This window comes from Loxodonta africana, chromosome 18 (assembly GCF_030014295.1).
Source record: "Loxodonta africana isolate mLoxAfr1 chromosome 18, mLoxAfr1.hap2, whole genome shotgun sequence".
Taxonomy (NCBI): domain Eukaryota; kingdom Metazoa; phylum Chordata; class Mammalia; order Proboscidea; family Elephantidae; genus Loxodonta; species Loxodonta africana.
Window position 1 is genome coordinate 66,412,368 of NC_087359.1, and position 13,189 is coordinate 66,425,556.

Consider the following 13,189-nt stretch of genomic DNA (forward strand, 5'->3'; position numbering starts at 1 on the left):
GCCCTGGCTTCCCATCCTTCTTCACCTCCAAGAACCTCTTTAGCTCCCCCCACTTCAATTTGTAAAATTATTTTTTCTAATACAAAGTAATGTATGTTTATTATTAAAAAAAAAAAAAAAAACAAACACCAAGTGTCACAAAAATTAACACTGTAGACAATGGAAGGGCTTCGCAATCACAGCCCAGCGATAAGCAGTGTTAACAGGGTGACCTTCCCACCAGCACACCCAGGCCCTGTTCCCTTGACCAGTTCATTTCAACCTCATCTTGAACTCTGATCAAGACCTCCTTCCCATCCCCCTTTTAAATTAAAAACATTTTTAATTGATATTACAGGTACTCGATTCAATATTCAAAAGGTACAGGTGATCCGGTGAAAGAAAGTCTGCTCACACACCTGGCCCCCAGCACCCAGTTATCCTCCCCTAAAGGGACCATTGCCACCAGCCACAGGTTTCTGCCCAGCGACAGAGCACTCACAGAAAAACACAGACATGTATGCACGTATGTATATGCACATACATATACGCACTGTGCACGCGTGTTTTTTTTTCCTCACCCAAACAAATGGGAACAAACTGAACACACACTCTGCTCCTTGCTCTTTCAAAGTTACCTATCATCCTTTCAAGAGTCAGAGTTCTACAGGGCTTACTGTACAATAGTGTGAGATCCCACCTCCCTCCCCCTCCCCTCTAAAAAACTTTCCTTTCACAGAGGGAACCACTTTGAACTCTTTTAATCTTCATCTTTCTAATAACATGTTTTTATTGCTGCCTCTTGAGCGTCCAGCTTCAGGCACTCTCCATGGAAGGTAACTGCTCTTTTACTCCACGTGCGCCCTTCCCACCCCACATCTCCCCAGAGCTGTATAGTTGTGGTGCAAGCCCTCACAAGTGTGTCGTCCTCCTCAGGGCTGTCTTCTGCCCCAGCCCTTCTCCCTGCACGTTCTTATCGAGGGTGTTTATCTAACCCCATGGCTTCTACCAGCATCTACAAGCAGGATATTCTCAAACCCAATCTCAAGCCCTGTGTTTCTATCTGATTCTCTCATACCTGCTGGACGACTCTGTCTGAATGTTTAGAAAAGAGCTGAACAATCACAACGTTGAATTCACTCCCTCTACACCAGCTCTTCCTGCTGACCAGTTCCCCCTTTCTCTTTAAGAATATATCACAACAGTTTTCACTTCTTATGCACTCATCTCTGACAGCTATAAGCAGGCAAGTCTTATTGACTCTAATCCTGAAATTACTCTGAAACCTGTCCCTTTAGATCCAAATCCAGTATCAGAGGTCAGGATACCTCACTGCCTATCTAGGTGATTTCCACCTGGCTCCAGCCTGGACCTCAGTGGTGCGCCCACTCACCCATCATACCAGATCCCAGGCAGCTTTCTCAATTCTAAAATGACCATACTGCTCTTCTGCCCAAACCCTTCTATGGATCTTCTCTGCCTATAGATACAGTCCAAACTCCTTAAACCAGCATTCTAGGCCCTTTTCCAGTCTAGCTCTCACTTGGTTTCAAGTCAGGTCTCTGCTTCTTGTAAGCTCAAGGCAGGGTTTTTAAAAATTGGGAGACAGCGCAGCATGTCTGTATGTTAACAGAGAAGAACAGTGGACAAAATGGATGAGGCAGGAGAGAGAGAGAAAAAGACAAGGAGACACAGACACACGACGGTCTGAGACACACTGAGTCACTGAGGAGATGAGAGGGGATGAGGTACAGAGTCCAAACAAGAACCCGGCCTCAAGTGAGCAGAGGACATTCCACCCATCCTAGCCGGAGGGTAGGCCCTGCGTGGGCTTAGGCGCAAAGAGATGATTAGAATAATGGTAGAAAAGGATGGCACTGCCCTCTCCCCTGTACTTCCAAGCCACTTTCATATGTCTCATATACCAAGCTTACTGTTTGCCTACTTGCCCAGCAATGTGGAGAGTGTAAAACTGTAAATCCTAGTACCTGGGTCTTAATACTTGCTCCATTAGTTATAAGCCACTTAACCTATGAGAACCTCAGGGTCCTTCATCCTGAAATGAGGAATTTGTAGATGTGGATACATGTCTCTTCAACCCTAACAATACGAGCTGCTTCTAGGTCTGCTGTGAGAGTTGAGAGAGACAGTATCTTAAAGCTGCTAGCTCAAAGTCATAGTAAAACAAATGTGATCCTAAAGATAAGCTCATCATCCTTGTCTGAAAATAATAAAGTAAAAAGTAATTATTATTTAGTATTTGCAATGTCCCACATATTATGCTCATAGCACTTGCATATTTCTTTTCATCTTAACCACAACCCTATGAAATCAGCATTAAGCCCATTTTACAGATGAGGAAATTGAAGATCAGAAAGTTTAAGGAACTTGTCTAAGTCCACACAGGGAGGGAGTGAGAAAGCCGGTAAACCCAGGTGTGTCCAACCCCAAAGGCCGTGCTTTCAAACACAACACTATAAAAAATCTACCTTGTTAGCTTATGGTATGGACTTAATGAGCATCCACATAGAAAAAACTCAGTGAACGTGAAGTGTTATGAAGAATTAAGATGCTATTATGGTAGCTTTTTATATACATGTCTGCTAATCTTTATTAAACTCTAAAGTCCGTAATATCTAGCTCAGGACCTGACAGACCATTGCTGCCAGGAAACGCTGAAGGAATCCATCAACTAACGTTTCAGGATGTATAAAAGAATCTGCTTCAGTGTGGTTTTTAACCGCGTGAACACACTATTTTGACAAAAATTGAAAAAAGAACCTGTTCTATTTTTCCCTACCATCCACCACTGCCGTTCCTTCCACAGACCAAAGCCTTTCCCCTGCTGCCCCATCACACTTACCCACTTGTTTCTGTGGTTGACATGGGCACCATTGGTCGCCAGGAAAAGCGCTGCTGCCTCGTTTCCTGCTCCAGCTGCCCGCTGTAGTAAGCAATTTCCTAGAAGAAAATGGGCACATTCATTGTGCCATGTGCATAAAAATAAGGTCACCTTCCACACAGTATCACACCCTGCCCTTTCCACCACCTTCCACAGCTGGCAAGCCCACACCTGAAGGAGGTAGCACTGAAGTCCACACAGGCATTCTCTGTATGTGGACACAGAGGCCAGAGACAGCCTGGGCAGAGCAAAGATTTAGTCTGGAAGTCAGGAGACATTCATTCTTCCCTGGGTTTGCCACTGGCCCCCATCCAGGATCAGAGGTAAGGTATATCTCCTTTTCCGTTTGGGTGAGGACAGAGTTTCTCAACAGTGCTGCTACTGACATTTTGAACACGCTAATTATCTGTTGTGGGGGGGCTGTCCCAAGCACTGTTCGATGTTTAGTAATATCCCTGGCTTCTACTCTCAACAATGGAAAATGCCTAGAGTCATTGCCAAATAATCCCTGGGGGGCGAAACTGTGCCCAGCTGAGAACCACTGAGCAAAATGCCATCCTGAAGACACTGTGAGCTGAAGTTCTACCAGAGAATGCCCTTAAATACTTCAGTTTAATTCCTAGGGTTTTAAATATGTTTGTTCTTGGCTTAGAAGTGTTTTGCTTATTTAGCACTATCATCCTTTTTCTAAATAAAAGTCTTAGAAAGAAAAAAAAAAACCTTTTTTCCTTTGTCTTTTCTCAAATGGTTTTAGTCCTGGACCAGTGTTTCTTGGCCTTTTAAAGCCCATTTCCTTTTTTGATAAAACAAAAAAAATCGCATGTTCTACAGCTACACTACTTGAAAATTCAAATTAAATTGAATACCAGGACTTAACACAAGGTAAAGAAGCGGGACAAAGCACGGCTTTGTTTTCGTACCATTTTCTCCTCTTCCCTCAGAAAAAGTAATACCCACCCTAGTTGAGAATCGTTCTCACCTAAAGGCTCCTAATCAGAATCCCATTTTCAGTTCCCCAGTCATTCTAGTGTACAGAAAACCTACTGCCATCGAGTCAGTTATGACTCACAGTGACCCTCTAGGACAGACCAGAACTGCCCCACAGGGTTCCCAAGGCTGTAAACCTTTACAGAAGCAGACTGCCACATCTTTCTCCTCTGGAGCGGCTGGAGGGTTCGAACTGTCAACCTTTTGGTTAGCGGCCTGTCAATCACTGCGCCACCGGGCTCCTTATTCTAGTGTACAAGAGACTTAAATTATGTACCTTCCAGTAGAAAAAAGATAACCTGCAACTGCTAAAATACTACTGAAATGCAGAAAACCGGTGGATGAAGGTTACTATATAATGAAAAATGGAACACATCAGCAGGAAAGAATAATGATCCTGAATCTGGCTGTACTTCAACAATTAAAATTCAAAATATATAAACTGACAGATCAAAAAAAAAAAAAAGAACAAGCCCACAATCACAGTGAAAGTTTTAATACACCTCTCAAACTGACAGAGCAAGCAGTCCAAAACTTAGTAAAGATAAATAAGATTTGCAGAGCACAATGAGCAAGCTTGATTCAGTGGGCATTCATAGAGAACTGAATCCTACGGTGAAAGAATGCACACTCAGGTACACGTGAAACTTCTGTAAAAAGTGGTTCTCTAAGAGTCTAAAATTCAAGTCTTAAATATCAAAGAGCTAATCTCTTACTGCATTCTGACATAAACTTAAATTAGAAATCAGTAAAATGATGACCACTAACCAACATACACTTATAAATGACAAGCAATTTCCTAAGAGCCTCGTTTCCAGAAGGCGAAGGCCTTCCGTCTGGAACACGTGCAGTTCTTCCAGCGCGCCCTGTCCTGGAACAGCACATCGCGCAGAGTGGTGATTTTATCCGACCTTGGTTTAAAGCTAATTAACGTCTTTTAGGGAAGAGGCTGTTAATAGCCATCCTTTTTTGTCACTGACTCTTCTCAGTAGCGCCCACCAGTGCTTTATGCATGTCTTGTCCTCAGCACTGAATTATATGGAATCCCTCTCCTTAAAATGCAGGTTCCTGAGAGTCTTTCAGGAGTCCGTGAAGTCAAAACTATTTTCATAATAATAATACTGGGATGTCATTTTTTTTTTTCCCACTGTGTTGATATTTACACTGATGGTGCAAAAGCAATGGTGGGTCACAGCGGGAAGCCTTAACACAAATCAAGCCCATGGCATCAAAAGCACTAGTAGTGGTCACTGTATTCTTCGCCACCATCCACTCACGGTAAAAAAAAGAAAAAAGCCAGTTTCACTTAAGATGATCCTTCACAAAGCAGTAAAAATGACTAATATTGTTAAATCTTGACCACTGAGGGCAGGCTGTTTTAAAATTCTGTGTGAAAAAAGTACGCACAAAGCCATTTCTGTGACATACCAAAGTACGACAGTCGTCCAGGGAAGGGCACTGGTGCCATCGTGTGAGGTGCCTTTCTCACGGGATGCCATTTTTACTTGGAAGAATGACTGACTGACAAATTACGGTTATTCAAACATGGGCATCCGGCACACATTTTCTTGGAAATGAACAAAGGGAGTCTGTCGCTTTCAGAAAAATAATAGACAATATTTATACCCAAGGTAAAATTTTAGGTTTCAAATAAAAATTAGAATTTTGGAAAACTTTTATCTGCAACCGTAAGTCTGACAGCTTCTCAGTACTTGAAGACTTTTCTGGTGAGATCAGTGGCAATATGAAACACTGTGATTCTAAAATATATGAGCATTTGAAAGATCTGCATAACTCAGTGAACCAATATTTTCCAAATGATTAAGGCATGATGTTACAAAATCATGCATGAAGAAAAGATCCATTCAAAGTAAAAAAAAAAAAAAAGGACCATAGATTTTAATATAACAGAGTATAAAACTTCATTGATACAGTTTCCGACTCTACATTGCAATTAACCTTAAAGAAACTATCATTTGATGAATTTAGTATCAAAGAGATATATCCACAATTATCTGAAGAGGCTATTAAAATGCTCTTCCCAACAACTCTGAAAAGGAAGGTGAGAATGGTGACACAACTCAGAGACTGTACTCAGTGTCACTGAAGTGCACAGGTTGTTGAAATGGTGTGTGTTCTACTGTATATATTCTCAGTAACAACAAAAATAAGATAAATTATATATGAAAAAAAAATTCTTCCCTTTTCCAACCATATAACCAGGTGAGGGTGGGTTTCTTCATATACTTGAACCAAAGTAACAAATCTCAAAGGACTGACCGTAGATGCAGATGTAAGAATCCAGGCGTTAAAGAGAACTGTAAAAATGTAAAACAATGCCCCCTTCTCACTAAATTTCTTTGTTTTGAAAGTTATTTTTCATAAAAAGTGTTATATGTTAACATGTAATGGTTTATAATTGTTATTTAACTAATCCACATTTTAAAATTTTTTCAATTTCTAATATGTTAAATATCGATAAATATAACCCACATAAGAAAAAGGTCTTTGGGACATAGGTTTTAAGAAGGTAAAAGGTGTTCTGAGTCCAAAACATCTGAGAACCACTATATGAAATAAATGGAAATGTGTCAGCTTGAAGGAGTTAATGTGGAGTCTAACTAAATTATTTGAAGCACACTATTAAACACAAAAATTACAACCTGGGCTTTTACTGTATTTAAAACTAAGTACAATTTGGGTCAAAGATTCTGTAGCAGAATCCTGATCAAAAGGGGGAAAATGTAGAACAGAATTTCCAATTCTCATGGACTCTAGACTCTTTGGAGCCTTGGAGGCTGGATGACCCCTGAAACTACTGCCCTGAGATACTCTTTAAATCTTAAACCAAAAACATCCCCTGAAGTCTTCTTAAAACCAAACAATAATTTAGCTTAACTAGTGAAGAATGTCTGCCTTCAGCATTATGCTCTTTTAAGATCTGTCTATACGGTATCAAGTTGACAAGGGCAACTGGAAAGATCAGACAGGAGCCTGGGGGCAGTGAGCTTATGTTCACGGGGGAGGGACAACTCAGGAAAGGGCGGAAATGGCCACACAACATGAAGAACAGAAGCAACATCACTGAGTTGTACATGCAGAAACAGGCGAACTGGTGTATGTTTCGCTGCGTATATTGTCAACGACAACAACGAAATCAAAATAAAAAAAACCAAAAACCCAAACCTACTGCCGTTGAGTCGATTCTGACTCATAGCGACCCTACAGGACAGAGTAGAACTGCCCGATAGTTTCCAAGGAGCGCCTGGCAGATTCGAACTGCCAACCTCTTGGTTAGCAGCCGTAGCACTTAACCTATAAAGTACAAAATAATTTTTCTAATGGTATGCTAAACAGTTTCTAAATTTTTGGTACAAACATTTATTCAATGTCTCATGGAGCCTCCAGGTTTTAGGGTCATCTCTTGGGGATCCATGCCTTACCTGTCACTTTATCAGGTGCATCAGTGTTGCTGCCTCGCTGAATGAGCCTAGCTGCAAAGCTGTTTTCGTCAAAGGAAGTTCCATTTACTACAGGGGTGTCTTCAAAGGGGTTTACAGCCTGGTCAGAAGACACAGTGATATACTGCACCGCAAGCCACAGAGCTGTGCTGCCCTCGTGGTCTTTCAGCTCTAAATCTGATCTGAAATAAGGAAGCAAGGTGAACAACAAATATAACTTTCAGACACTGCATTGCCAACAGCCTTATTCTTTCTCTTTATATATTGTGAATGACAAATTTTGATTTTGCTTTTACTTGTTAAAATGTGTAACACTAAAAGATGTTTTAAAAGAACTGGTTTTCACTCACAATCCCACCCTCACAACTGCTTTTTCATTTCTCCATGTCCCCCTACGTACTGTTTACACTGCAGCAGCTGATTGAACACGTGTTCGTTCCTGGCCGTGATGGACAAGTGCAGAGGAGTCCTGCAGGATGAAAAAGAAGCGGTGCCAATTCAGGACAGGCTCAGCCCAGACGACTCAGCAGCCGGTGACCAGAAACTTGGAAAATTACCTGCCATAAGGAATTCCACATTTCTGCAGCAACTATCCCTTTCTACCCTGGCAAATGGCTTTTCAGAACCAGGACTAAGTATCGGAGTATGAAAATGGATTCATTTATGTTACCACTTATTCAGTGGCCAAAAAGACGAGAATAAAAGTAAGAGATGTAAAATACTCTCCAATTCAACACTGACTCCTTACTCAATGTGTATACACATTTTTTTTTAAAAAACAGCAGTTTCTACCACAGGTATGCTTATTTTTCCCTGCCTATCCCCCACCAATTCTGAAAAGGCATTTTTTTCTCCCCTGTAATTCTGTTATACTCTAATACACACAGAGTAGCAATGGGTGGAGACTGCCCTTCACTAGTGACTGATTAAGTGGCACGTGACCACTCTGCTCCTTTACGTGGCCCTCAAGCCTGGGTGGAGATACCCACTGCAGAGTACAGGCACCGCCAGGGCTGGCATCTGCCTCAGACACAGAGACTGCCAAGGCTTACTGCAGTTGGGAAAAAAATCAAACAACCAACAGCGGAAATAAAAAACAATGTAATTATTTGGAAAATAAGGTAATTATTACATGATATTAAAAATTCATGGAGATACATCTTAAAGTGCTTTATTCATCACACAAATCAATTATCCTGACAACCAAACGTCACAAAAATCTTTTATTCTTTGAGTTTTCAAAGATATAAAATAGTGAGCTGTTCTGACGACAAAAAGTGGGTCTCATTTCTTGTTGGTGATTCAGGTGGCTTAACTTCCCTTCAGAGCCTCCCACACTGCTGTCCCAAAGGTAAACAGCCCTTTATTAGATTCTAAACCACAAGGAATCCTCAACTCAATATTTCTGGAAAGGGGCAAAAGAACAAGATAGCTACTGTCAAATATGGGAAGGGCTGTGCTATGGAAGATGGCAATCTGTACAAATAGTTGCCTGAAATCGTAAAATGATGCCACTGCCGTGGAAAACAGACTGGCGAGTCCTCAAAAGGCTAAACATAGAATTACACAAGACGAGAAATTCTACTCCTACTCAGCCATAAAGAGAAATGAATTCATGATACATGCTACGACATGGATGAACATTGAAAACATCATGCTAAGTGAAATAAGACAGTCAGAAAAGGATAAATATTGCATGCTTCCACTTATATGAAATAGCTAGAATCTGCAAATGTATGAGACCAAAGTTTATCCGTGGTTACCAGGGGTGAAAGGGAAGTGGAAAGGGGGACTCACTGCCTAGGGGGCACTGAGTTTCTGCTAAGGGTGATGGAAAAATCGGGAAACAGGGTGGTGATGGTTGTATAACAAGACGAATGTAACGAATGTCAGTGAACTGTACATGTAAAAAATGTTGAAATGGCAAATGTTTTGTTACATGCATTTGTACTACAATTTAAAAGAAAAAAGTATGCTTGAGGTGGGAGTATTTACAACAAGGGAGAGCTGGGTTTAGTGTACAGAATTCTCGAACGATTAGAACTCACAAAGCTGAAACAGTACGCTCCTCTTCTTCAAAGTATCTAAGCAGCCTAACAAAGATGTGGAAGGGTTCTCCCTTGGGGCAGCTGGACCAGATGACACTCTGGTTCCTTCTAACATGAAGATGCTAGAAATTCCTTAGAAATTCAGAGACCTCAATTACCCAGGATGCAAATGTTTTCTCCAAATGTCTCTAGCTTTAGTGGTGCCTCTCGCTGGCACGTAAATCAACGTTTGTGACTTCAGGAAAAGTCTGACTGAAGAACGCTGAGCTAAAGAACATGAAGTTTCTGCCAGTTATGTGCCACCACAAAGTGACCTTACGAGAACCGTGCTGAGGGCACAGTCTATCTGTTCCCCACTTACCTGCCCTTGCTGTCCTGCAGGTTGGGGTTGGCACCAGCTTGCAGGAGGGCCTCTGCGATCTGCGCCACCTCAGACATCACCTCTGCTGAGTGTGTCTTTGAACTGTACGATGCCACGAGATGCAGTGGTGTCTCCTGGGCACCCAAGGTAGCAGCACTGACAAGAGCCCCATTCTTAATGAGGAAAGTGGCAGCAAAGAGGTCCCCTTGGAAAGAAACAGTAGAAGAAGTGGTCACAGATGACAACTTCCAGGGTAAGCTATTCTGGATAACGATTCCTCAAAAAGGCACTAGTCAGTAACTGCAAACAAAGAGAAAGGGCAGCCGGGCGTGTACGAAGGGATCTCTGAAAGCAGAAAACCAAAAAACCAAACCCGCTGCCGTTGAGTTGGTTCTGACTCATAGCGACCCTACAGGACAGAGTAGAACTGCTCCCATGGTTTCCAAGGAGCACCTGGTGGATTTGAACTGCTGACCTTTACGGTTAGCAGCCACAGCACTTAACTACTACGCCACCAGGGTTTCCTCTGTAAGTAGAAACTTATCTAATTCAAAAGGCTTTATTCAATTTCTGATTACCTGTTATCATCTGTTCTACCTATTTGTTTCAACATTACTTCACAATGTAAGAATAGAGGCTTCTACCCGTCAAAGGCCTCCTCTGGTCATCTCTTCTCAAAAAGAGCTTCCCAGATCCCCCTAGAAACCCCCAGCACAATTCCTCTTCCTCTCCCACTTCCTGACCACAGTCTGTACCTAAGCAACACTTACTCACAACCTGCTCTACCTACATACAGGCTTCTGTTCAGAGTTTAAGCCACAGAACAAGACCATGTCTGACTTATTATAAACGTTCTTTCCACCACTCTTCTGTCAGTTTGTCGTACTGTGGGCGCTTGCGTGTTGCTGTGATGCTGGAAGCTATGGTGCCCATATTTCAACTACTAGCAGGGTCATCCACAGTGGACAAGTTTCGGTGGAGCTTCCAAACTGAGACAGACTAGGAACAAGGACCTGCAATCTACTTTGAAAAAAACAAACTAGCCAGTGGAAACCTTACGAATAGTAGCGTAAAACTGTCTGATGTACTGCCAGGGGATGAGCCCCTCAGGTTGGAAGGCACTGAAAATACGACTAGAATCGACCTTAATGACATGGATGGAGTAAAACTTTCAGGACCTTCATTTGCTGATGTGGCACAACTCAAAAGAAGAAGAAACAGCTGCAAACATCCACTAATAATCGGAACGTGGAATGTACGAAGTAGGAACCTAGGAATTGGAAGTTGTCAAAAATGAAAGGGAACACTTGAAGATAGATATCCCAGGCGTCAGTAAGCTGAAATGGACTGGTATTAGCCATTTTGAATTAGACAAGCATATGGTCTACAAATTAAATAGGAATGGTGTCACATTCATTGTCAAAAAGAACATTTCAACATCTATCCTGAAGTACAACACCGTCAGTGATGGGATGGTATCCATACGCCTACAGGGAAGATCAGTTAATATGACTATTATTCAAATTTTGAACCAACCACTAATACCAAAGATGAAGAAATTGAAGATTTTTACCAAATTCTGTAGTCTGAAATTGATCTTGTAATCAGGATGCACTGATAATTACTGGTGATTGGAATGCAAAAGTGGAAACAAAGGAGAAGGATCAGTAGTTGGAAAGTATGGCCTTGGTGGCAGAAATGACACCAGAGATCGCATGACAGAATTTTGCAAGACCAATGACATACTCACTGGAAATACCTTTTTCAACAACATAAATTGTGACTATACACACGGACCTCACCAGATGGAATACACGGGAATCAAATCAACTACGTATGTGGAAAGAGATGATAGAGAAGCTCAATATCATCAGTGAGAACAAGGCCAGGAGCTGACTGTGGAACAGACCATCAATTGCTCATATGCAAGTTCAAGTTGAAGCTGAAGAAAATTAAAACAAGTCCACAAGAGCCAAAATACAGCCTTGAGTATATCCCACCTGAATTTAGGGACCATCTCAGGAATAGATTTGACACATTGAATACTAATGCCTGAAGACCAGACGAGTTGTTGTAGGACATCATACAGGAAGAAAGCAAAAGGTCATTAAAACAAGAAAGAAAGAAAAGACTAAAATGAACATCAGAAGAGACTCTGAAACTTTCTCTTGAATGCAGAGTTGCTAAAGGAAATGGAAGAAATGATGAAGTAAAAGAGCTGAACGGATTTCAGAGGGCAGCTAGAGAAGACAAAATGAAGTATTATAATGAAATGTGCAAAGACCTGGAGTTAGAAAACCAGAAGGAAAGAACATGCTCAGCATTTCTCAAGCTGAAAGAACTGAAGAAAAAACTGAAGCCTGGAATTGTAATATTGAAGGATTCTATTATGGGCAAAATACTGCACGATGCAAGAAGCATCAAAAAAAAAGGGGGGGGGGGAGGACTACCCAGAGTCCCTGTACCAAAAAGAATTGGTTGACATTTAGTTAGAAATCAGGAGGTAGCATATGATCAAGAACTGATGATACCGAAGGATGAAGTCCAAGCTGCACTGAAGGCACTGGCAAAAAACAAGGAAGGTTCCAGGAACTGACAGAATATGAATTGAGATGTTTCAGCAAACGGATGCCACACTGGAAGTGCTCACTCATCTATGTCAAGAAATTTGGAAGACAGCTATCTGGCCAACCAACTGACCAATATTTGTTCCCATTCCAAAGAAAGCTGATCCAAAAGAATACAGAAATTACTAAACAATATCATTAATATCACACACAAGTAAAATCTTGCTGAAGACAAGTCAAAAACAATTGCAACAGCACATGGACAGGGAACTGCCAGAAATTCAAGCTGGATTCAGAAGAGGACGTGGAATGAGGGATATCATAGCTGATGTCAGATGGATCTTGGCTGAAAGCAGAGAATACCAGAAAGATGTTTAACCTGTGTTTTATTGACTATGCAAAGCATTCAACTGTGTGGATCCTAATAAATTAGGATTAACGTTGTGAAGAATGGGAATTCCAGAATACTTAATTGTGCTCACGTAGAACCTGTACATAGACCAAGGGGCAGTCATTCAAACAGAACAAGGGGATACTGCATGGTTTAAAACCAAGAAAGATGTATGTCAGGGTTGTATCCTTTCACCATTTTATTCATTCTGTATGACGAGCAAATTAATCCGAGAAGCTGGACTGCATGAAGAAGAATGCAGCATCAGGATTGGAAGAAGACTCATTAACAAGGACCTGCGATATGCAGATGACATGACCTTGCTTGCTGAAAGCAAAGAGGATTCGAAGCACTTCCTGATGAAGATCAAAGACCAGAGCCTTCGGTATGGATTACATCTCAACATAAAGAAAAGAAAAGCATCACAACTGGACCAATAAGAAACACCATGATAAACAGAATATAGTGAAGTTGTCAAGGATTTCATTTTACG

General features: G+C 41.4%; 1 protein-coding gene across 4 annotated transcripts in view; it reads right to left on the minus strand.

The window, feature by feature from the left end:
- The window catches only part of ANKFY1 (ankyrin repeat and FYVE domain containing 1), a 96,560-nt gene that overhangs the window by 20,134 nt on the left and 63,237 nt on the right, over positions 1 to 13,189 (minus strand). For all 4 annotated transcript variants that reach the window (XM_064271598.1, XM_064271597.1, XM_064271596.1 and 1 more), the window contains 4 exons: positions 9,739 to 9,943; positions 7,730 to 7,798; positions 7,312 to 7,511; positions 2,843 to 2,940 (listed from right to left, as the gene is read on the minus strand). In XM_064271598.1, coding sequence (XP_064127668.1) covers positions 2,843 to 2,940; positions 7,312 to 7,511; positions 7,730 to 7,798; positions 9,739 to 9,943 — 572 coding nt within the window. The remainder of the gene's footprint in view (positions 1 to 2,842; positions 2,941 to 7,311; positions 7,512 to 7,729; positions 7,799 to 9,738; positions 9,944 to 13,189) is intronic.